The sequence below is a fragment of the Cyprinodon tularosa genome, unplaced genomic scaffold (genome assembly GCF_016077235.1).
Source record: "Cyprinodon tularosa strain WSP-4 unplaced genomic scaffold, ASM1607723v1 ctg153, whole genome shotgun sequence".
In the NCBI taxonomy this organism is placed as follows: domain Eukaryota; kingdom Metazoa; phylum Chordata; class Actinopteri; order Cyprinodontiformes; family Cyprinodontidae; genus Cyprinodon; species Cyprinodon tularosa.
In genome coordinates this window covers 172,176-198,567 of record NW_024038364.1, presented here as the reverse complement: position 1 = coordinate 198,567, position 26,392 = coordinate 172,176, and the positions used below count along the sequence as shown (strand labels likewise).

The window sequence follows — 26,392 nt, the reverse complement described above, 5'->3', positions numbered from 1 at the left end:
CATGATAATGAGGCTTACATCATTTAAACTGTGGCTTCTAATAAATTCAAGACATACATTTAAATAGATCCAGCCCCTGTGGTGTCAAAGTATTGGCACGGCCACAGAGCAACTCAATATTCATGCTGGAAAATCAAACTCAAAGCCGGACGTTTTCTTTTTAAATGCATTTCTGCATGTCAGACAGTTGTAAGCTATATATAAGTAATTTTGCTTAACTTTAAATGTTCCGTAGAAACGAAAAGTGTTTTTTCAAGAACCTAGCAGTAAGTGGTATGGACGCTACGCTACTAATGATGTTTGCAATCCCAATCTGCCAACAATTTTCCCTTTCTGCAGACTTTAGTATCACTTCAGGGTCTTGGAAAGTGAAACCAACATATGTGAAATGTTCCACTGGTGACCACAAGAGAGAAATGGCACAGAGTTAACTATGGCTCAATGAAATGGAATAACCTTTTTCTAGTCTAAGAGGTAATGTTACAGTTTGATCAAATGTAGCTACATGTAATTCATACACATAAAACGTCAAATTAAACTGGTAATTTTGATATGAAATAGCTTTATTTCATTCAAAAAACCAAATTGTAGCCATCCTGGACTTGCCTTGAAAAAAACTTCGGATACTAAGGACACTCAGGATGGTCGATGCTCACATACATATTTTACTTGGTTTTTTTTTTACTGTTTATTATTATATATCTAAATGTAAAGGTAAAAATGAACACATACCAATTCTTTGGTCATGCTAGCTGATTTGAAGACATTTTTAATTGGTCATTTCATGCATCACCTGTAAATCAAATAGTGTTTCCCAGAAATTATTTATGATTCTTATTGGAATGTCTTGTTATTGTTAAAGTGGAATTAATAAATTATAAGTGTAAAGCAGTTCCCAGTATAAATCAAACATTGTTACTGTAAAGAGAAAACTACTGAAAAATTAAAAACAGATAACGTTACAGCTGGTACAGATTACAGCCTGAAAGGACCAGTCTGTATGAGGGTCCCAGAGACGTCTCTGAAGGGAGAACTTAGTGGTTACACCCAATAAGATGAGATCAGATAAAACAGATTGAAACACATCTTTATTTAAAACATAAACTGTTATGTGAAAAACTTTCAAATATCTGCCAGGAAATTTCAAGAGATTGTTGAATTTCTATTGTATATTCCAAATAAACTGCTGTGGATCTAATATAGTTATTATGACCAGGAACTGGTCCCACTATTTTCAACTTTTGGGCATGTTTTCTTAAATCTTTTATTTTTATTGTTGCTTAAATTGAAATCAGGTGTAATCCCACTGGTGCCAAAAAACGCTGAATCCATTTGAGGATCTTGATCCTGCAACATCATTGTCTTATTTTGTAACCATAGTGGAAAAAGGAGTCAATATTAAGAAATTAAATGCACAAATTTTTGTTTTTGTGCGTATACAATACAGTGCTTTGATATTTTGATGAAGCGTAAAATATAGTGTGAAAGTTCTACTTTCTTTAGTAAGGGTCAATTAAATTATATTTTATAGACCCTGTCTTAAAAAGGTGGTCATCAACCATCTTAAGAACTGATGAGGTCTTTGTCCGACCCTCAGCAGTCTGGCAGTAGAGTCGATGATGTCATCTTTCCCCTGCATCAAGCTCTGACCAGAGCTCTCACCAGTGGAAGCCTGAAAGCACCGTAGCGATCTCATCCTTTGATTTCTCCAGTGCCTTTAATTCCAACCAGAAACGACTTTAAGGGACAAACTCGAAGTGTCAGGAATCAACCATCTCTTTTACCAACAGCAGCATGTCTGAATGTGGGCAGTGACTCTGACAGGGGGCCCCTAAAGGAGCTACACTGGCAGATCTCCTGTTCAGGAGAGCAAGTGTAAAGAAAAGTGAATGTTTTGTTGGACTACTGCAGGTGCAGATCCAGGGAACTGAGCTTGAGATAGTTGATTCTCATAAATACCTGTATCTTCACCTTAACGATAAATTGGACAAGAGTTACAACTTTGATGCTCTTTACAGGAAGGGTTTGAGTAGACTCTACCTGCTGGAATGAAGGAGGCGTTCTGAAGACCTTTATTGGCTCTGTACAACTTCATGCATTTTTGCATCTACTTAAGCATAGTTACTTTAACACAATTGTTTCATGAGCAGAGTAGGAAACAAAACAACGGTAATAAAATTACTAACTATGCTTAAGTAGATGCATTAATTTTCTTTTTTTCAGTGATGTAGGCATCATTCATCTTCTCTGATGCAGTTTGTCATTAGAGGAAGTGGTGAGATAAGCTCATCATGAGCAGCGTCTTAAGATGCTTCCTCGACCCAGTGCAGGAAATGAAAGAAAGAATAAAATTGGCAATATTACATAATTTTTGGAAGTGTTAAGGAACTGAAAAGCTACTTGAGCTTTTTTATTTATTTTATTTTTTATTCTTATAAATATTCTGCTCTTTGTTTTTTAAGTGTTGGGATATGCAGGTCTGTCCACTTTCTCCACCAGAGGGCGTACGAGATCTCCTGGAGCCGGAGCTGATTGCACCACCTGTCGCTCATCTGCTCATCAGGAGATCCGTATTTAAGGAGGCAGAGGATTTCTCTCCAGGGCCAGAGTGTTTGCCAGTAACGGTTAGCAAGCCTGAGCCAACCTGCCTGTCTGAACCTCTGACTCCCTGAAAACCTGAACCTAATCTGTTTTCTCCTCTCTGCTTCATAGATTGAATCTGCCAGTAACCTGAAACCCTGAAGAGTTTCTCTGCCGGTGATCTGCCTGTCTGTTCTCAGAAGATCTCTGGAGAATAATCCCTGTCAAAGATCTGCCTGCCTGCTCTCAGAAGATACTGGAAGGAAACTCTAATCTTTGATCTGCCTGCACTCAAATCAAGCTCTGCCTCCACCAAGCCCTCAGCCTGCCGACTGCCTCTGGACCCTCAAGGTTCCCCCCCATAGCTGCTCAGTTCAACTCCAGAACAGGTACAGCCCAGCACGCTCTCATCCTGCTAAATACCTGGACCGCCACTAACTCCTCTGTCCCCCTCTGCAGTGAACCCACTCGTAACCAGTCCTGGATCTGATTTATCTGTGTGCTTTTCAGAACCCACTCGTGACCAGACGAGTTCCCCTCTGGATCAGTTCATTTATTCCATTCACTCTTCTCAATAAACCTTTGAACTTTTCTTCAGCCTCTGAGTGTTCTGCATGTGGGTTAGACACGTTAAACCAAACATGACATTAAGTATAAACGAAAATTGGGTCTTCTCATAATACTCAGTTGTGAAGATCTTTAATCTGAGTTGGCTATTTTTAAAAACTGTAAAGTAGTTTATCTTATACTTTAGATTTACTCTTATTTAACTGTCTATCCTTATATTTTTTTAAGCTTAGCTTTGTGTGAATCAACATGCTTACATTTTTTTCACTTTCCCTCTGGCACACCTGAATCTTTTTTCTGCAGTAGTACAATAAGATACATTTGTTTTCTATTCAAATATCTATTCTAGGAGAAAATCTCTATATCTGTCACAGCTGATGCTTGAGTTATACAAGGAAGGGATTTATTTTTTTGTATCTCTGATTCTGTCTCCTTGAACCCCAGTCGGTCTCTGCAGATGGCCGCTCACACTGAGCCTGGTTCTGATGGAGATTTCTTCCTGTTAAAAGGGAGTTTTTCCTCTCCACTGCGCTACAAGAATGCTTAGTGTGAGGGATTGCATTCGATTCAATAGGTCGATGCAATCAACTGGTTTTCCTTTGATAGAAAACTTTGAATTAATTGACTGTATGATCTGATGAACTGTAAACCTTGAGACGACCTGTGTTGCGAAATGGCGCTATATAAATAAATTGAATTGAATTTACCGATTTATCTATTTAGCTGCTTTAGTAGCTGATGTGTTTGTGGCTGATGAAAAATAAGGTCTGAGATGCTTGCATTGGTTATTATTGTATCTGGGGACATATTTGCATATTCATAAATGTTGTAAAATTTGTCTCATAAATCTATACAGAAATGAATAAGACAGCAAAACAAAATGTGCAGAGCTGAGAACAAGATGTATTTTTAAATTTACTAGAGATTACTTACCGTAAAAAAAAAAAAAAAACAGACATCCAGACTTAAAGAAGTTTACATTCACAGAGAACTGTTTATATAGCTGATACTTTTCCCTCAGGGAATACATTTCGTTATGGTGACATGCTGACAATAAAGACTCTTGATTCTTGATTTTTCATTCGATTAAAAAAAACTATGTGATGATGTCAGTATGTTGCTGTTTGTATTTAGGTCTGATATCTTAAAAAAGAAAAGCAGATGAATGCTGTAACTAAGACACAAACAAGCAAAAAACAATAAACACAGCTTCTCCTGATTCTAATTGCTAATCTGTTGTTTGTATGAGTCTGTGCAGCGCCTCCAGAATGAGGCTGAACTTTTCCTTTCCTCCAGCTGATAATCGACTCTCATGTCAGCTGCTGTTTATTCGTTTATCTGTAAACGCCATCGGGCAGAGGAACGCTGTCTTTCTCCTTCTTTCTGTCCGTCTGTCCTGTCCTGTGTCACAGCTGTGCTTCGGTGGTGATGTCACCCCTCTGGCAGCCACCATGTTTTTGACAGTGTTTATATATTTCCATGACAACAAGCATCTCACATCTGCATTATTTCTTGTTCTCTGGAATACCTCACTTCACTCATGACTCTCATGTTTGACTGAACATGCAACCTTCGACTTCAGAGTTCTTGTTTTTGTCTTTAAGGATAATTTCTCGATCAAGTTAGAGGTTAAGAAAGCAGCAGAGGATGTTAAGTGACTATCAAGTTGATAGAGACATTCTAGCAATGAACTTTAGAGCTAGGTTTGTGAAACATGTTGAAAATATTTATAAATTGTTTTGGGGAAATGTTCAAATTTGCTGTTATCTTTTTGTATATGCTATCATGTAATATTGCACTTGCTTTGAAATCAATTTCTGACAAATTTATGTTGAAATCTTTTGTTTTCCCAACCGATTTCCTCTGTCTGGAAATATTATTAATGTTTTACATGAATCAGTCAGAGTACCGTTTTCAATGTGAAACAAAATATTTTAAGGAAACTGAAGATCAGGGTGATGGCAAGGAGGACTTCCAACATTAAAGACTTTGCTTATACAAAAAAATGTATCATAAAAATAAATATATGTATGCTGCAGTGATGCAGCTTTGGATTGAAGGGTCCTTTTCCAACCTAAGGTAATTCGCTGCATGCTATCATGGTTTCTCAAAAAATTTTTATTGATGCTCCTTTCGCATCGTAATCCATAGGTATAGAAACAAATCAAATTAAAGATAGAAAATTATTTTAAATCTGACTCCACCAGAAGTTAGAATTATTTTGGAATTAAATACATCTCCAACTAATAACATGACTTTCCTCATAGGTATTCATCTTCTATCAGGGATTCTAATCAGTCACTTTTTTAAAAATAACAAATAAAAAACAAAAATACAGTAGATGGATATCAAAATTCCTTCCTTCCTTCCTTCCTTCCTTCCTTCCTTCCTTCCTTCCTTCCTTCCTTCCTTCCTTCCTTCCTTCCTTCCTTCCTTCCTTCCTTCCTTCCTTCCTTCCTTCCTTCCTTCCTTCCTTCCTTCCTTCCTTCCTTCCTCCAGTCATTGCATTGTCTTTACTCCTCAATGAAGTCATTGCTGGACACATCAATGTCCTGTTGAAACTAATTACGATAAATGACACTCACTGTGACATGTAGTGGGAAGGGAAAAATGATCAAAAGGAAATAGCATGTGCAGTGAAGTGGTAAACTGTCCAGATTGCTTTCTGTAATCTAAAACAGTGAGTGGCTCTCTTTTCATCTCGGTGACAGTTTTAAATTTAAATAATTTAAAGAGTGAGGTTAAAAAGCTGTATCTCTGTTTGGTTCCCTTCTCCGTTTCAGTTTCTCTGCTAAACACTTCTGACAAATACCAATGCAATTGGTATCTTTCCACTACTTAACTGTCCTCTGCAGTAGATCAACCACATATTTTTGTGAACAAGACATCCTGGAGAACAGCTGAATAAGAAGTTGTTATGTATCTCCAAACTGATATATAAAAACAACAGTGAGGGTCACTGTACCATTATCATGTTTGTAATGTTTACAGCCTTTGCAAAAGATGCCTTGACTATGTAAAAAAAAAGGAGTTTCGGAAAAGCGCCGGAAATGTCCTCCTCCACATTTGTCCTTGAAAATGTATGTGAAACCAGATGTCAAAACTTTCTAAAACAGACAAACCCCTGAAGTAATAGGCTGCTATGGCAACAAAAATGTGTGGGAACCTGTGAGGACTTTCTGGATGGGAAACAGCAAAGCATAAATTGGGGTCTTTTACTGAAGATTCAAAGGTCTTGTGGAGGATTTTCTGGAATTTTTTAAAACACCCGCCCTCTCTACTTAAAAAAAAAAAACATGCACATGAACAACCCTGTACCCGCTCCCAAGACGTAATGCCTGTTAAAGGCGTGAGAGAGCATGCACAAGCCCATTTCTCCTCATGCACACTCTGTTTAAAAGTTTTGTCTGATAGCTCATACAAGCTTACTGTGCCCGGACGTCCGCCCTAACCCCTAAATCCCTCAATCACTATATAGAGCCGGGACTATATAGCGGACTTTATAGTGAGTTCAGTTAACTGACTGTTTGGACAGATGAACACTACTTTTTGCTCCCAGTTGGTAACATGACTCCTCCTCCACCAAATGAGGCCTGCACTATTTTGTTATTAGTCACTGCTGTTGGGTAGCGACAGCTGGCTGGTGTGATAGCAAATTCCAAATTGATTTGCAAGGAGAGCTCACCGTGCAAAGCATTCCGGGATATATCTGCCTCATCTGAGGCATTTCTTTTCTTATACACTTCTTAAACACTTTCACGACCCTTCAATGACTGTCTGAAAATGTAGCCTTCACAACAGCTAAAGAGACGAGTGAGTAGGACGGCCTTACGTAAACATATCACCAGAATAATGGACAATTAGGAGGACCACCTATTTATTTATTCCTCTATACCTTTAAGTAAGAAGCAGACAGTACCTGATTGTGCAGAGATCTTGATCCTCTAAAAATATTGTGCCATTATTTTTTGTGAAAAAAATCAAAGGAGAAATGTAACTGCAATATATTCTATTCTTGATTTTCATCAGCCACTTTAAAGGTACTTCTTTCCACTATCTGGTAAGAACTCACTTTGCCAAGCTGGGGTGTGTGTTGCCATAAGGTGTGCCAAGAGAATACCTCCCTCATCATCAGTCTGAACTATTGCAGATATGTTGGCAAGACATTCGTAGTGAGAATCTTCCCTTTAGTCACATTCCAGTGTTGCTCTGATAGAGTCAGATGTGGGCCATTAAAATAAACTGAAATTATCGGGATGTACAAATACAATTGAACAAAGATTGAGCTTTGCTACATGATGCCTCATTCAGCTGGAAGTATCCAACAGAAGATGGATAAACTGTGTTGATAATGGAACTGTACTTTAAATGAATAGGGCTTAATAAAACACTGATTTGTTTATAGAAAAAAAAAAACTCCACATTATTATACGCCCACCACTAGTTTTCATTTCTCACAAAAAATTCCGACCATCTGAATGCCGCAGTGGAGTTAGTCTCCTTTGACTATTTAATGTAATTTCAATTATATTGTGAGTTTTTCAAGGCTTTAAAAATTATATGCACAGTTTGCTGGATTGGAAGTATTGTATGTTCCTGCAGATTTAAAATGACTTACAGAATGGACAGAAAAGGATGCCATATTCTAAAATGATATTTATCAAAGTGAAATGGCTTATTTTTATCTTATTTTGACAACACATATATGAATTAGATACATTTTTATGGGCCTTACATATATAGTCCATTTGATCAATTAAATAAATCAAGTGACGCTTATATATCTGCTACTGTTCCAGCTATAATAGCAGGATTATAATATCCCTAAAAGAGGAAAAGAGGAGCAGTATTGCTCTGTCTTGTTGGTGAACCTTAGCAGCAGACTGAGCTGATTCATCCCACAGTGTCTCTGTTGCTATGTTTACGTTTGTGTTTCCCTGTACAACCAGAGCAGCAGATGGTTTGATGGTGTTTGAGCTGCCAACTATATCACCAAAAAACATCCCTTTTGAATGCTGAATCTTAGAAAGGGTTCCTATGAGGGAAAGGAAATGTCCTCAAGTCTGGTTGGAGAAGGAGGAAATGCAACATATGTTTTAAAGAGGAAAATGAGGTGTTAGTCTCTGGCACAGGTGTTCTCTATGCAGCATGTGTCCTCCTGGAAATAAAAGCAATCTGCTGTTGGCTTAAACATGAAGCCAAAATGAATAAGAAAGAGGGACAGCAGACAAAAAAAGGTTTTTTGCCTATTCAATAAATTGTGGAAATTCTGGAAGGATTTTGTATTTGTTGTGTTTTTTTCACTTTTGGTTGCTTCAATTTCCAGATGATTTCACCTTCTTTCTTATTAGCAAACAACTTGTAAGTCATAACAAATGAAAGAAAAAAAATAAAGCAATACTCAGAATTGTAGTTATGTAAATAACATTGGAATTAGATTAGAAAATAATGTTCTGATAAATCCATGAGCGTGGCGTAAAAATGAATCCAGGAAAAGAACCTGTGCCAATATTCTGCTGTAATTCGATATGAAATAGGCATGTAATATGGTAGTTATTTAAACAAAGCTACTAAAGGCTTTATAGGTTTTAAAAATAACATCTTTTGCAACTGTTTGTTTATTATGTTTACTCTAAGGTCATTTCCAGTCAGAGCTGCAAGATTTTGTCATGAAAACACAACATTTGCAAATATATCAGAGAATTGTACCCCCATGAAATCTTATTGTAACCTGAAGGTATTAATACTCAAACAGGGCCACTTCTGTCCTGGGCTGCACTCTGGAGGACTTAGTGGATAAAGTGGCTGAGAGCGAAGGGTGCTATCCAAGCTTACATCCATCATGGACAACACCTGCACCAGACTGTAGAGGAGCTGAGTAGGTCTTTTAGTCAAAGATCATACACCCTGTTTGTAAAAAGGAGTGCTACTGCAGGTCATTCATCCCTGCTGCAACCAGACTCTACAATGTGATACTACAACTGCAATAACTAATGTGCAATCACTATTTAATACACTGTGCAATTATCCTGTTAAATAAGAGACTATATATATACAGTATATATATATATATATATATATATATATATATATATATATATATATATATATATATATATATATATATATATATATATATATATATATATACTGTATGTCTATCTTATTTGCTCTGGCCTCTGAGTTATCTGCTTTTAAAACTGCAGATTGTTCAGTTTCTTTAAAAATATTCCTTTAGCTTATTTGACTAAATGTTTGTCTCATGGGAACAGATCACCTTTTTTCTAATGTTTACATTTGCTACATGGTTTGTCGCAAATTTTGAATGTGTGCAACAGTTTTTCTGGGACCTTTTCTAGAGCACAAATAATAAATGTTTAACAACAGATTCTCTATCCTGAGTTGTGGTTCTCTGTAATTACTTCAGTTTGACCACAGCTGAACTTTCTTTTTGAATTATACCCACTTTGCTTTTCCTGCCTGTTTAGATGGATCATCGTGTTTTTGTAGGTTTGCAGTTACACAACACATGGTATATATTCTGATGTTATATCAACACATTTTCTTGGAGATATTTAAAGCCAAGTACTTTGTAAATAGGGTCCAAACATTAGGACTTAGTGGTGTTTTCTGTGTCCTAGGTGAGCCGCTCCCTCTGCTATTTCTCCAACCAATTAGAATGCAGGGAATATTCGAACATATCAGTGCAGGATTGAACATAGTCCGCTCCAAAATAAATAACTTTCTCAGCAGCAATCTGTAGACACCAACTCTTCAACTTCCATTTGACAGAACATGCATAAAAGAAACAGAAAACCTTCTCAAAACACTAACTGTCAAGGAAATAATTTGTTATTGCACCTGTAATCTATCTCTCTGATGCTGTCCTGGGTAACAGCTTATACCAACAATATCAAAACCTCCACTAGGTGGACTCTATTTACTTAGTCATTAATGTCAATATGTGACTGTTGACTTTGTTTAAAAGTATCAGAGTAAAAGCGGTTGGATACAAATATTCAATTTTAGACCTTACTTGTACCCTAAGTGTTTAAAACTCCAGTAAAGAAAAAAATGCAAATTCACAATTTTATATGTGGTATGTTTTTAAACTTTTAAACATGTATAATTTACTTACTGTACTAAATGATACATAATTAATGATAGATGTTTCTACTAAGGATGAAATTTTAATTTTGCTAATTTGTCTAAATGTACTTCTTGGCGGTCAAAGCTAGAGTTAGGGCCTGTTTATTGAGAAGGAATGTGACCTGGATGTTGTATATTATTTAATGCATCTCATATTAAGCCAATTTAATGTCAAGTAGGAATTTCTTATAAAATCAGAGGGGTTTTATGTGTAGAGTAAAACTTCTTTGGATCATTAAGGCTGCTACACAGCCAGACCTGCCGCAGTATCCATCCAGAGCTTCCATTCAATTTTGCAGGATGGAGATGATCAAGATTCTTTTACAGGTGCTGGTCATAAAATTAGAATATCATGAAAAAGTAGATTGATTTCAGTAATTCCATTTAAAAAGTGAAACTTGTATATTATATTCATACATTACATACAAACTCATATATTTCAGATGTTTATTTTGTTTAATTTTGATGATTACAAATGACAACAAATGAAAATCTCAAATTCATCATATCAAAAAATTAGAATATTGTGAAAAGGTTCAAAATTGATGGCCCCTGGTGCCACACTCTAATCAGCTAATTAACTCAAACCACCTGCAAAAGCCTTTAAATGGTCTTTCAGTCTAGTTCTATAGGCTACACAATCATGGGGAAGACTGCTGACTTGACAGTTGTCCAAAAGACGACCATCGACAACTTGCACAAGGAGGGCAAGACACAAAAGGTCATCGCTAAAGAGGCTGGCTGTTCACAGAGCTCAGTGTCCAAGCACATTAATAGAGAGGCGAAGGGAAGGAAAAGATGTGGTCGAAAAAAGTGTACAAGCAAGAGAGATAACCGCACCCTGGAGAGGATTGTGAAACAAAACCCCTTCAAAAATGTGGGGGAGATTCACAAAGAGTGGACTGCAGCTGGAGTGAGTGCTTCAAGAACCACCACACACAGACGTATGAAAGACATGGGTTTCTGCTGTCGCATTCCTTGTGTCAAGCCACTCTTGAACCACAGACAGCGTCAGAAGCGTCTTGCCTGGGCTAAAGAGAAACAGGACTGGACTGCTGGTGAGTGGTCCAAAGTCATGTTCTCTGATGAAAGTAAATTTTGCATTTCCTTTGGAAATCAAGGTCCCAGAGTCTGGAGGAAAAGAAGAGAGGCACTTCATCCACGTTGCTTGAAGTCCAGTGTAAAGTTTCCACAGTCAGTGATGGTTTGGGGTGCCATGTCATCTGCTGGTGTTGGTCCATTGTGTTTTCTGAGGTCCAGGGTCAACGCAGCCACATACCAGGAAGTTTTAGAGCACTTCATGCTTCCTGCAGCTGACCAACTTTTTGGAGATGCAGATTTCATTTTCCAACAGGACTTGGCACCTGCACACAGTGCCAAAGCTACCAGTACCTGGTTGAAGGACCATGGTATCCCTGTTCTTAATTGGCCAGCAAACTCTCCTGACCTTAACCCCATAGAAAATCTATGGGGTATTGTGAAGAAGAAGATGCAATACACCAGACCCAACAATTCAGAAGAGCTAAAAGCCACTATTAGAGCAACCTGGGCTATCATAACACCTGAGCAGTGCCACAGACTGATCGACTCCATGCCACGCCGCATTGCTGCAGTAATACAGGCCAAAGGAGGCCCAACTAAATACTGAGTGCTGTACATGCTCATACTTTTCATGTTCATACTTTTCAGTTGGCCAACATTTCTATAAATCCTTTGTTTTTATTGGTCTTCAGTAATATTCTAATTTTCTGATATGATGAATTTGAGATTTTCATTTGTTGTCATTTGTAATCATCAAAATTAAACAAAATAAACATCTGAAATATATGAGTTTGTATGTAATGTATGAATATAATATACAAGTTTCACTTTTTAAATGGAATTACTGAAATCAATCTACTTTTTCATGATATTCTAATTTTATGACCAGCACCTGTATATACAACAAACATGCATTGTAATGTGAAAAATGTTGGGAGCTTACCAGGCTGGTAAAGGTGATGTAATAGGTATCATATTGAACAGAAGGGTGAGTCCAAATCAAAGTGGCAGAAAACTCTGTGATGTCCTCAACATTCAGCTGTGGCACACCACTCATGGCTAAAAAGAGGAAATAATATTGTGAGTGGTTTAAAGCACTGGGTAGCTTTTTTCTTTTTTTGTAATTCTGAATCAAAAACCATACAACCAGAACTATGCAAAATTGTGTATTCCTATTGATTCCAGTTGTGGTCTCCAGTAAAATTTTACTGCTCATTGTTTGTACCGTTCCCATGAATAGCAACTGAAAGAACAATTAAACAAAACACAAACTGCCCATCATTTCAAACTCCATTAAAACCTCTGGTCAACATGATGTAATATCCTAGACATACACTCAGAAAAAAAACAAGCCTTTTTCCTCTAATACAGTTGTCATGGTTTCTTTTCGTCCCCTAATATCCTAATCAGTAAAATGCTCTCATTTTACAGTAGATATGCAAAATCTGCCTTTATACCTTCAAGGAAAAGCAGAGTAAATGTTTTAATGTTTGTTCCATATAAAAAAAAAACAATTAATGATCCCCAGTTAAAATAAGGACTTTTTATCTCCACAAACTTAATTACAAAAGGAAACAAACTGAGCGGCAGATAATTTGTTCTTTCTGAAAGTGTGTTTCTTTGCAACAGAGATGAGATACCCATCATATCAAGTAAATGCATGTGATTGATCTTAAATTAAATAATAAACAACCTGGTCCTCAACACCCCAAAATACAAACTATTGTCTACTAGGATTTGGTTAAAAAGTAAAATATACTGCTAAAATAATACAGGATGGTTTTATCATTAAAGATAGTTTCCAGATTAATGATTTACAACCCCTGAGAGTCTAATTTAGAATCATGTGGCTGACAGTCAGTCTTTTTGTTCAGTAAAAATGGAAATATACCAATACTTTTACCAGAATTGGTTGAATCCAAACCAGAAATACAGTAGAGTATAAAATGGATCTTCATATGAACAATAAGCAGATCTCCAATCATGTGGCTGATGCAAAGGGCTTTACAGTGCTCTATGCCCTCTTCACCCTGGTGTAAGACTCTACACCTACATTTCTGCAAAAAGTTTAATTGATGCATGGTTTTATCTTTTGGGGTCTGTCAAAGCTGTGCTGCTAGTATCCTTGAAAAAGCATTAGAGTTTAAGCATGCAATAAACCTCTTTGGGGATATTCTGTTGGTTTATTATCCTAATGCTTCCATTTCCAGATTTTCACATCAGGGCCTATGCAGGTGAAATCTGGAAAGACATTTCAAATGCACATACACTTTTTAACACCTGGAGGATCTTGTGTTCAACATTCACCTCCGTGGATAAATTGGATATTTTAAAGCAGGACCTGCAATGTCTTCCTAATGATAAAGCTAAAGTTTTTTTAGGCCAATGCCTGCCTGACAATGCTCCAAGTAAATAATATCAATACTGCCGCTAAGCTGGCTGCAACAAAAAGGATGTCAGCAAGAAGCAGAAATCATAAATCTTTGATCTCCATGCCTAAAAATACAGGGACAAAATTACGTACTTTTTTGGAGATGATTGCACACAACTCCAAATTACACATGTACAGTAGGGTTACTGCAGAACGAGGGGGGATGTCTAGCAGCACATTAAAGTAAGATATATTTGTGAATCTGAGAAACACATGCATTATATTATGAAGTAGAGGATGTGGGGCATTCAAAATACATGCAAATAGAATACAAAAAAACAAAAACAAAACATCAAGCTTTAGAAATGAGTCTGCCTGACTTACAGTAGTAATTTAAACAGCCCGGATTTGGGTTAATAGTTTATCAAGATATATTGTAAAATTTTGCAAAAAATACATGGATAGCTTTCTAGTGCAAACATAATACCTACAGTGGTGCATTGTGGTAGGTATCATTTGGAAAAAAGGCTTTTTGCCAAGTATCAAGAGTTCAGCAGAATAATGCTGGTTCATTTCCTTTAAGTTATATTCACTTGTCAGGGGAAAGCTGTATTGGTGTGTAAATTATTCACACACCTTTAGAGAAAACAGTGAACATGTAAACTAAAGCCTACGCAGCTGTTTATAACTGTAATTTAGTCTATTTTACAACATTCGTGCATTCTTAAATTAAGGATCTCTCCAGAGTGGAGCCACCCTGCTTATGCATTACTGGACACAATGATGGCTTGCTGAGATAATAATTCACAGACCCGTTTTACTGAAACAGGGCTCTCATAAAAGTAGAGCAAAAAAACTCACCACTCACAGGGGGCATGATGTAATATTCCTGTAGGCAATTACCCAAATCCATCATGCAAATCACACACGTGTTCCACAGAAACCTTCTACTACCTTTGCTCTGAAAGCACCTCTTTATCATTCTCCAGTGTATTGATTCCTTTAAACATGATTCTTTGTTAAAAAGCAACCAGATGGTAATTTAGACAAAGTTTCTGCAAAAGGGGTAAAAGCAGGAAAAAAGTCAGACATTTCCAACTGCTACTCATTACAGTTTAGGGAGTGAAGGAATCGAATAGATGCAGTGTATTTTACAAGAAATAATTAAATTCCTTCAGTTGTTTACACAGCTATACATACAAAATGGTCATATTGCCACCAACATATTTATTAAGAGAATGCTTTATCTCTATTTTAACTTTATACATTCCTAGTAAATTGCAAAACAAAGTTAGTGCAATAGGACTCCAATGGGTGTATATGCTAACTGCTTTTGTTCATTTTTAAAGACCAGTTCTTTATTGCTTGATGTGAGGGTTTTTATAAGCTTCTCTATGTGGTAAAGATGGCTTTACAGAGATCTAACACCTGGACCTGAACTCTCTTCTACCCATCCATCTAGAAAAATGTGACATTTTTAACAAGATTTAGATCAGCTATAAATGTCAGTAATATAAGTATAAAAGTCAGTGGTCGTTTTTGACATCGGCCAAATGGACAGTTGTAAACAAAAAAGATCAAATCAACAGATTTAATTTAATCAAGTATGTAGTAATTTCGGAGTGTGTTAAGCATTTGTCCCCCAACTGATGTTCGGAATAAGGAAACTAATTTATACATAACGTAGTGCCAGTGACGTTGGATGCAGGAGTTTGCCCTGTAACTGGAGGGCTGTCAGTTCAAGCCCTGGCTCCGGTTTTCAGTGTCGTCTGGTTATGGGAAATACACTTCCACCGCAATGCCTGATGATGTTGTTCAGAGCAACTGGTGGCACCAATTTACAGCAGCCTCTCTTCTGTCAGTGAGCCCCAGGGCAGCTGTGGATACAATGTAGCTCGCCATCATCAGTGTGTGAGTGAATGGGTGAAGGACTGAATGTAGTGTAAAGCGCTTTGGTGTAGTCTTCTGACTTGAATATAAGGACAGGCCATTTGTGTTGGACAAGCATGCGATTTATTCCATGCATTTTTTCATCTTAATTTGTTGGCAATGGTTGGAGAGAACTGCTACTGCACACTGTAGCTCCAAAAATCCTAAAAATTAAAAGTCCTTTATAAAACAAGGGTTATGAACTGATTTTGTGTTTTTTCTTGTTTCTTCTTGTTTCATTTTCAAACTGGTAATGTTTCACCAGCATAAAGTGCAAATCTGTAAATTATACCAAAAAAATTTTGTAATTTCACAAGAAGTTCTGTTTTCAACAAGCTAAAAATACATTTGAGACCATACTTACAACTCCACTGTATGTTGAGAAAAACTAGGTCCACTTGTCTTGTACTGCCTGTTGTTTTGCAAGTATATTTATACTGTATAATGCATATTATTTAATGTTTTGTTACAAAAAAAAAAGACACACATGGACAAGGTTAAGATTTTCGTGCAAAAGTCAGAAATAAATTTGAAAATTTGTAAAGACCCTAAGGTCTTCTAAGTTGGTCAAGTATTAATTTTACTCCTTTTTGAATGAAGTATTTTTGCAAAAATTCCAGACACAGAACGCTGCATGGAAATTGTTTTTTTTTTTTTCTACCCACTTAACTTTTCCACCAGAGGATTTCAAATTATGGGGCATCCTTCCTTCAGGTCCTGTGAATGGTTGGATACATTTGGGAAAGCACTTACCACTTTGAAACACATGTTTGTCTTGTATCAGACTCGGGCATAACAGAAACCCATTACACAAGACTATGAAGCAATTTTATGGCCAGTGGGTCTTGGTTTCATTCCACAATTAATGGAACGGTTCTGTCAGTGGAATGAATGCAGCTCGAATTGGCTTTAGGACAGAGGAGCTAATGTGCTTACACACCCTGGCAACCCCACTTGAAAACAAGAGCAAGAAAGCAACACTATAATGGAACAAAATAACCTGGATGATTCCGCAAATAGCTTTATAATAGAGCACAAGGAAACAGGAATTTCAAAATACGCTCTATTTGCTCCCCTTGCTATGAGTAAGGTTGTAGAAAACAAAAACATAAAGAGTGACAATTTTTTGTTTAATTTGACTTTACACAAAGTAATTTGATTTTTTTTTTCAAAGGACAAATACAACCAACTAAAATAATAATAATAAAAAAAAACAATATTTTCCCATAATGATTCCCTGGACCCCTGAGAGTAACAGTTCATGTGTGTAAAGAACACCTGGAGAAAAATATCACTTATTAAAAGAATCAATGTATATAGGACATCTGCAGGGCTACTATAGATTGTGACATCATCAGCTACTCACCAGTATTACAGTTTGGCCCAGTCATGCCATCTTTACACTGGCTGCAGTCCGGTCCAGTAAATCCTCGCCGACAAGCACACCTTCCTTTGATGCACCGCCCTTTGTTGCTGCAGTCATTGGGACAGCCTATGACAGCACAGTCTGGTCCTGTGAACCCGACATCGCAAACACACTCCCCATCCACACACCTTCCATTGTTGTTGCAGTTATTGGGACAAGCTTGTTCAGAGCAGTCTGCACCGGTGAACCCCTCATAGCAGACACATTGTCCATCAATGCAGCGCCCCCTGTCATTGCAGTTCTCTGGACAAGCGGACTCTGAACAGTCATCACCAGTGAAGTCACTCTCACAGACACATTGGCCATCAACACATCTCCCATGATTGCTGCAGCTGTTAGGGCAGGTTCTTTCAGAGCAGTCTGCACCAGTGAAACCATCGTCACAAACACACTGTCCATTTACACACTGTCCTCTGTCGTTGCAGTTTCCTGGACAGGTGATCTCATTGCAGTCAGAACCGGTGAAGGGACTGTCGCAGACACAATTTCCATCTACGCATCTCCCTCGGTTGTTACAGTCATTAAGGCATGCTTTTTCCAGGCAGTCCTTGCCTGTAAATCCATCGTCACAAACACACTGTCCGTTTATACACTGTCCTCTGTTGTTGCAGTTTCCAGGACAGGCGACCTCAGAGCAGTCTGCTCCAGCGAAGCCCTCATTACAGACACATTGTCCATCAACGCAGCGGCCCTTGTTGTTGCAGTTTTCAGGACAGATGATCTTAGAGCAGTCAGAACCAGCAAAGCCAGTGTCACAAACACATTTCCCATTAGCACATCTGCCATGATTGTTGCAGTTTCCCGGACAGGCCTTTTTAGAGCAGTCTGGACCTGTAAATCCAGCATTACACACACACTTCCCATTGGTACAGCGGCCCCTTCTGTTGCAGTTTCTGGGGCAAGATTCTTCCGAGCAGCTTGGACCTGTGAAACCAGTGTCGCATACACACTGGCCGTTCACACACCTCCCATGACTGTTGCAGTTGTCTGGACAGGCCTTTTGGGTGCAGTCGGGACCAGAGAAACCAGAGTCGCACACACACTCCCCGTTCACGCATCTCCCATGATCGTTACAATTTCCAGGACAGCCGGACTCGCTGCAGTCTGGCCCGGTGTAGCCCGGGAAGCAGACGCATTTGCCATCCACACAGCGGCCCTGATCACTGCACTCATTGGGACATTCCCCGTTTTCTGGTTTTATCAAGCAGCCAGCACCTAAAGGAGAGGGGGAGATCCAGACAAAGGTTTTTTTTTTTTTCTACATAGCTGAATAAATAATGAAATAACGTAGATAATAATTCAACATTAAAAAATTTGTTTTAGTTTATTTGTACTATGTTGAATGAGAAATATGTGTTATCAGTTGTAGCTAAGACCTATTATGAAAGATTAAAGAATAATAACATTAAGTTAATCTAAGCACCAAAACCTAAAATGGAAAAAGTTTAAGCTGTTTAAAAAAACTTTTAAACTTCAATTGCCTGGACGCTTGGGAATGCTACAAGCTTGGGAGAACTTGACCTTGTAATGAGCAGCCAATAACACAAGACTGCACAAGCTTTAAACTGAATTGATGAGCTGCTCCTAAGCTTTAAAGGTTCCTCAGAGCTTTTGAGACTCTGAGACGGATTCCTGATCCTTAACACCTCGGAAATCTGAACACTTTTATTCATCCAAGAAATCTACAAAGTTATTAGTTATGAGTGCCATTCTGTATGGGGTTTAAAGAGTCATTTGCTCTCTTAGGCCTTAGAGTTTCATGGCGACAGCATTTAGGAAGAGTTAAGTTGATTAGATCAGTTAAAATTTATGATTTAATTATTTATGAATGCGGAATTGTCAAAAACCTTGTCAAAAACTTTGCTGGTTAAAGAAGCATATAAATTCTAGAGTATCTGGAGATTCAGTTCTTTGAGTTATTTTTATTGTCGAGTTCTTTAAGTGGGTAAAATGGGTGTATGGTTCATAAATAATTAAGAGGTTTTTAAGGGCTGCCAGCCTAACTATGTTAAAACAACACCCTTCGGACTCATTCCTAGTCACTAAAATCTTTCTAGCACAGACACCAAGTGCACATTGTAGGGAAAAGCAGCCATTAGCAAGTTATGGGTTGTTGAGGCTAGTTGCCACATGTAACATTCAGTGACTATTTTGCAGGCTGAAGCAGGATGTGACACTTGGAAGTAGGCTGGCACATGCTGGATGAGTATTCTTCAAGATTGGCTTAAATAGGTGGCCTATTAGCTCCTGATCTAAAAAAATGTTGTTGAGTAACATTTTGTAGCAATTCTGTTGGTGCCATTCACTGATTTATTAAGATATTCTTAGTTGAAAGTTGCCCTGCGATGGACTGGCGAAATGTCCAGGTTGTACGCCGCCTCTCGCCCATCTACTGCTGGAGATAGGCACCAGCACCCCTCGTGACCCCACTCAGGAAAAGCGTGTCAGATAATAGATGGATGGATGGATAGTTGAAAGTTTTGTACAGTTGTCCTAAAACTGCCTAAAAAACATTGGTCTGTACATTTATTTCATGATCATTTCAGTAAAATGTATTCATAGGAATAAACTTAGAATTAACTTAGAATACTAATAAGGATTTTGTAGTAAAGCATATATTTCTACCTAATATATATGATAATGTAGGATTTTTTTTAACCATGTATAAATGTTATCATATTTTTATACGATAGATTGTATTTATAATTTGTTTGACAGGTTGAAAGGCAGATAAGGGAAAATAAATAATTGACTTGGGGGCGGGAATCAAACCTAGAATAGCTCCATTAAAGACCACAGGACACTGCTTATAAGATAAATATAGATATAAAACAATATCATATATAGGTAAGGCTTTTTACTAACATTACCTGGGCTATAAATGTGGAAGGGATATAAGTAAGTGATTATATTTCAGTTGTTAAAATGTAATAAAAATTATTAATTTAGTTTCTTACAGTATATGAAGCTTAAAACCAGTATTTATTTTTTTCATCACTCACTGACCAATAAACTAGCTGAAAATGTAGGATTATAGTTCTGTTTGGATGAAGATCAGTGAAAATGTGTCTTGATGAGGTTTTTTTTTTTTCTTGCTTTTGAATTTTTCTGAATGGGTTGAGGTCTGATATCTCCTACTAGGCTTTATAAAACCTTGTTTCGTGTAATGGGACCCTTCTGTATGTGTCTATCTGCTGTTTAAACTCAGGGCGGAGGGACTCCACACAGCAAATTCAAAAGTGTTAAATAATATAGTGTTAGTAGACTTTCTTCAAAGGCAGTGTTAATTTAGCTCTTAATAGAGTTATATTAAACAATATAACTCTGAGGTGTCACATATTACGAGTTAAAACAGAGTGTTAAATAAATAGTGTTACATACTAAATCTGGAGGTGTTAAAATGGAAATAAATAACACTTCGTCTAACAACTCTGAACTCCTACAGTGGATTTGACACCCAAAGAGTACATTCACAGACTCCGCCTCCAATGCTACAGGTACCGAAAGAAGCTGAGGAAACTTTACTGTTATTCAGACCCGTTTACCCAGCCTGGTAAGTAATTTCTCTCAGATGGTTTAAATATTTTATTTGCTTCCTAACTCTATGGCGTTGTTTGAGTCAAAATAGAGCTGTGTGATAGACATTTGCTACGTTGCATTAGCTACATTGCTTCGGTGATAGCCTAATCATGTTTAGCTAACTAGTGATCTTTGTAACTATAGTGTTGAAAAAAGGTTTGTAGACGAATATTTAATGTATTTGTTGGCTAAACTCATCAACATAGATACACCTAAAAGAATCATTCGGGAAATGTTATCGTCAACACATAGAGCTACGTGAATCCCCATCTATCTGAAGACTGTCTCCCATAAAAATCGATGCAGCAAACGGCAGTTGAATTGCAGAAATGAATCTCCTCTGCAGTGCATGAAAATATGTTTTAGTTTAAATTTAGTTCCCTTCAGAATTTGTTACAAAGCAAAGTATTGAAGTGGAAATTGGCAAAGATTGATGATTTACATTTATTAAGGTAATAATGACTGTGTCAATTGTTGTACAATTCGAGCACAAGTTTTAGGTTCTCAAAAAAAGCCCTATATATATATGCCGTATAGTCAGTGGTGGGTAGTGTAGCCAATTATTTTGTGCATTTAAAAGTTAACCTCCAAAAAAAAAGTCACCCTCCAAAAAAACAATGTGATTATGTAAAAGTAAACATGCTACTACCCTCTAAAATCCAACCTGTGAATTGATCAGAGTTGTATGTCTGTCAAAATGACTGGCTTTACAGAAGTAACAATTAATTTACTGATTGTCTATGCAGTTCAGTAGTGCAAAAATAACCTTTATTAAATTTCCTCACAGGAGATGCTTGTAAAGGTGGAATATAGGGGAGTGCAGAAGTACATTAAAGTTCCACAAAGTGATGAATGCTTTTATTACTCCCAGTTTCTTCAAGATGGTTTGTATTCATGTGAAATTTAAAGTGGAGTAAAATAATCTCCAATGTGACTAATTTATAGTAAGGCTTTATTTTATGTTTTAGTTAAATTTAATATCAATTTTCTTTTTTTCAGTAATGGCTAAATTCTGCTGTGAGCTTCAGCTCTTCACAGAAGGTGTCCTCGTCCTGACTGATACCTCGGACACTGAAGTTAACTTGTAAGGTCTGGGGTTCGAGCTTTCAGGGTTGGATACCGAAAGCAGCTAGCAACAGGTAAAACTGATTCATAATATTCTGGAGTAAATTCCTTTATGATGTTTAATTCATATTTGAATATTGGTGCAATGTAAAAAAAAAAAAAATCCTACCCAAGTTTCTTTCTTTGAGTTAACGAATACTGTTGAATACATATCAAATACAATTATTTTGTTGTGCATTAGTCTTATTGTAATTTATGCACATGGATTTTTGGTGTTATTTTTTAGATATTGAGATCAGTTTGGTTGAAGATGAATTACAATCATCAGTGCAGGCCATCCCACTTGTCACTCCAACATCACCAGTTTCACTGTCAGACCATTCCTCATCCCCTGCTTCTTCTTGTTTTTCGGATTCAACTCTTATCCTCAAAAGTACAAAGAACAGAAAAAAGGGCCAAGAAGAGCTTGATCGTGAATATGCAAAACAGGTCAGAAGCAAAGCCTATAGCCAGTTATTGGTGTTGATATTAATTTTAAAAGCAGTAGCCTTTGGGCCCAGCTACTAGAGGTTAATCAGAATATGTATTTTTGTTTTACAGATGGTGTATACAGTCCTGAGGTCAAACCCAAAGGGGGAAGAAATCTTCAACGAATATCACAAAACTAAAACGCTCTCAGATGCAACTCGTCGCAAATGGTCAACATACTGGGCGCAGATATGATAGAATCTCATGGGTATAACTCTTTTGATGATCAAAGAAATCCGTATTCACTGACCAGAGTAGTGATACTTCTTTTTGTTTTCAAAAGGAGGATCCCAGCCATAAGTGTTCGGACTAACTATGCCCTGGGGATAGCAACTCTTTTTCCATATCTTCAGGATCCATACTAAAAAAATGGTTATGTATGTATTCTGTGTGAAACTCCACATATATGTAATTTTGCCATGTTATTACAGTTTTGACAAATACGTGTCCCTTTGTGTAACTCCCACTGTTACTACACAGAAGTCACTTGTTGGAATGTGTGGATCTGTTGTTGCTCACTTACTGTACAAGCTTCTGGTCTTTCTGAAAGTGCTGTTCAAACAATAATTTGTTCTATTGAGGAAGCTCACCAATGTCAGACCTTTTGACAGGCAATATTCTAATAAAAGTGAGAACATGTATATTGTTCCACATTGTTACATGTTTTGAAAAAACATTTTCTAATTGTGGTGCACTTTTGGAATAAATATTTGCTGAAAAGAACAAACATTGCTTCTTTCTTTCTTTATTTTTCCCAAGGGATTTTTATATGTTCAGAAAAGTAAAATTTCCAGCATTTAGTTTTAGAGAATAACTCCTATGTAGTTAGGAAAACATTCCATGAGAGTGTTAATATTCCAATTCTAACACCGAGTTGGTGTAATTGAGTGTTAAATTATCAACTCCAGAAAGATTTATTTTTTAACACTAAATAAGAGTTACGGTGCCAACTCTCCAAAAAGAGTCAAATTAACTCTCTCTGGTGTGGACCCATATAGACACTTCAAGAGTGTTAAAATCAAATCTGACAGTGTTAATTTGAGCATGTTGGATTTGCTGTGCACTAATGTGGGATGAGATTAAGATCACAGTGGGCAAAGAACTGATGGGTAACATACATACACACCGACACACATAGTAACATATCCTGTTGTGTTTCCTTAGCTACGTAGTACATTTACTAACATCTGTTTCCTGATGACTCACTCAAACCCAAACTATAACTTAATAAAACTTTTCCTTTTGAGAAGAAACTAAGCAAATTGGGTAATAATCAGAGCTTTAAACCTATTAGAACATAGCTTGGTTGCTGGCAGTTTATAATGTGTTCAGTCTGATGTTTCACTAAGAGTTTATGTCAAAAGTTGACTTTTCCCTCTTTATTATGAACATTCTACTCTTAAACCATTAAACATCCATAAAGAAACCAATAAAGAAATTTTCATTTTGACTAAATATAACAGCCTTTTAAACCTAGATCAGTATATGATCTGAAAAAACTGACTATATAGTGAATACAGATTTGCTTTCTTGTGTCATTGATAAACCAATTTCTTTATGGTTCTCTATCAAATATTGTTGAAGTATTTTTAGGAAAAAAAGTGAAACAAGCCTTTAATTTATCACATCTGATAAGAACCAAAGCTGAGCGACATTAATAAGCCACATTCTATTGCGGCTCTTTCCCAGATCACCATAGGGGTGGTGTTCCACCATGACTGAACATGCAATTACAAGATATGTGAACGTCTTGTATCTGCATAACTGCTTAACTGCATAACATCTGCATAACTGTCAAATTTTTATTTTGGAAGAGTTGCAGACCATGATGCCCTCAACAGAGAGGAACATTACACCCATATAGTAAAAACCACTGCAAGTTTGAGGTAGCAAAATGTCAAGAAACTAAGGAAAAACAAAAGTATTTATATAGAGAACATACCATAATAAAAAAAATACTGAAAACCTGCTATAGTTACTGAAATTGATCATGAGTAAATCAGTCCAGTGGCAATTTATAGAAACAGTTCTGAGGCAAAACTTGGCATTGGGGTAGTTCTCAGTTTATTTGTTTAGACATTGATCTATTTGACTAATTATCTGAATGTGTTCATGTTGCTGAGGCACTAATGTTAGTGTTTTGTGCAAGGAGCTTTTCTATCAACATGCAAAAAATCTACAAACTATGTTTGTTTATTTAATGATTGCAGTGAGGATGCTGAGAAAGATTTGTATAGGATTAGCTTTCAGTCGTTGTTTAATCTTGGACTTAAATTTATTTTGATGCCAAGATGGAAAAGTTTGCTGCCCGGAGCTAAATCCTGGCAGATATTAACGTTTGTATGAAGTATTTTCAACAGGTCGCTTTTGGAATGGACGAATTCTTCTCCTGACTGGGTAAAAAAAAGGTAGAAACTGATTCTCTTTGGGAGACTTTTTTATCATATGACACTACAGTAAGGTTTAAGTTGAAATAAACAAATTCTTTGTCATGCTTTGTCTTATTATATATAGAACATTTTCTCCAACCAAATACATTTTCCTTTAACAGAAAAATCATAATGAAAAGTGGAATTAAACCTTGAACCTTTAACAGTGACTCAACATTACCTTTGCTTTCTGAGGTACAGCAGCTTCCTCCCGTTTCTCCACACTTCTCCCGAAGGTCAGACACCTCTCGCTCTAGACTTTCCAATCGCTCCCGAAGGGCAGCAAAGTCGCCGTCACATCCACAAGACCCAGAACCTGACCCTGATGGAACAAGTTTGATCTTGTGGGTCAGCACCAGAGGAGAGCCAGGAACCAGCTCAATCTCTTTACCTGAGGGGAAAAAATGGGCAATGAAAAAACAATACTGTCAGCAGGAAAAGCAACAACAAAAATAGCTAATATCTAACACTTGTATTTCTGCAATGTAGCTGTAAAACATATAGTTAATTTATGTGTTTAGCCAAATCCATTTGTATTACCTCCTTGGCTCATATCAGACGAATCTCCCTGAGAGGAGCATCCCTCTGAGATCACGACCTGAAGGAACAACAGCAACAGACAAGGCAAGTAATCCCACTTTGTTCACCAGGTCACCCCATAGCTGGACATATTTAGTTTATAGTAAGAATTTATTACATCAATCATAGCGGGAAATAAAGTAAAGACATTTTGGAAGACAGCACCCTTATTTTGATTTATTGTATCTTTTTTATAATGCATCATCCATTGCATCTCTTTGTGAAGTATTTGGGTGCGCTAAAATCAAGAGCACTATTTTCTATGTTTATCTGATAGGGACAGAACAAAAAACATTGTTACAGTAACCAATCCCATACTCATTATAGGCCATGTGGCTAATTGCTAATTTATAGACCTGTTCCTTAATGCATAAAAAGAGATTTCGCAATCATAAGAGTAAAAGGAATAAAAACAGCAATGAGGATACTATACCGATTTCATTTAGGCTTGATTTTATTTCATTGTTTGATTTGACCATTAAATCTTTCAGGGTCCTGGTGGGGCCAGTCCCTATCTCTGGGAGTCTATGGGCGAGAGGTGGCGTTTACCCTGAACAGGTCACCAGTCTGTTGCAGGGCAACACAGAAACACACAAAGACACACAACCATGCACACACACACACTCACACCTAAGGAGAATTTGTAGAAACCAATTAACCTAACAGTCATGTTTTTGGACTGTGGGAGGAAGCCAGAGTTATTTTCTTCATATAATCTGTAAATTTAATATGGGAATTCAAGGCAACTCCTAGACACTTGAATTACTCTTCTTCTTTTGCACTGCATTTTGATTCATTTGCATCTGGAAGTTGTCCATGGACTTTGTCTGAATAAAAAATACATCAAAATCGATTTTGAAGAGTTCAGAGATGAACAATTTTCATCCAACCACTGAGAGATCATAATTATTTTGCCTGTTTAGTAGTTAATTAGTTTGTATTTGTGGTTTTACTTGGAACTTAAAGGTATAGTGGAGGATCTTCGTAAATTTTTGAAAAGACCCGCCCTTTCCACTTAAAAAAAATGCAGATGCACCACCCTGTACCTGCAACTGAGAGGGAACGCCTATTAAACATGTGCAAGAGCATGCACAAGCGCATTTCTCTTCATGCACGCTCTGTTTAAAAGTTGCTGTTTGCATTGCTCAT

General features: G+C 37.1%; 1 protein-coding gene across 2 annotated transcripts in view; it reads right to left on the bottom strand.

Annotated features, from left to right (window-relative positions):
* Window positions 1-26,392, bottom strand: part of LOC119779917 (tenascin-like) — a 55,172-nt gene that overhangs the window by 17,100 nt on the left and 11,680 nt on the right. For both annotated transcript variants that reach the window (XM_038279766.1, XM_038279767.1), the window contains exons 3-6: window positions 25,205-25,262; window positions 24,846-25,055; window positions 17,004-18,278; window positions 12,281-12,396 (exon numbers count right to left, since the gene is read on the bottom strand). In XM_038279766.1, coding sequence (XP_038135694.1) covers window positions 12,281-12,396; window positions 17,004-18,278; window positions 24,846-25,055; window positions 25,205-25,262 — 1,659 coding nt within the window. The remainder of the gene's footprint in view (window positions 1-12,280; window positions 12,397-17,003; window positions 18,279-24,845; window positions 25,056-25,204; window positions 25,263-26,392) is intronic.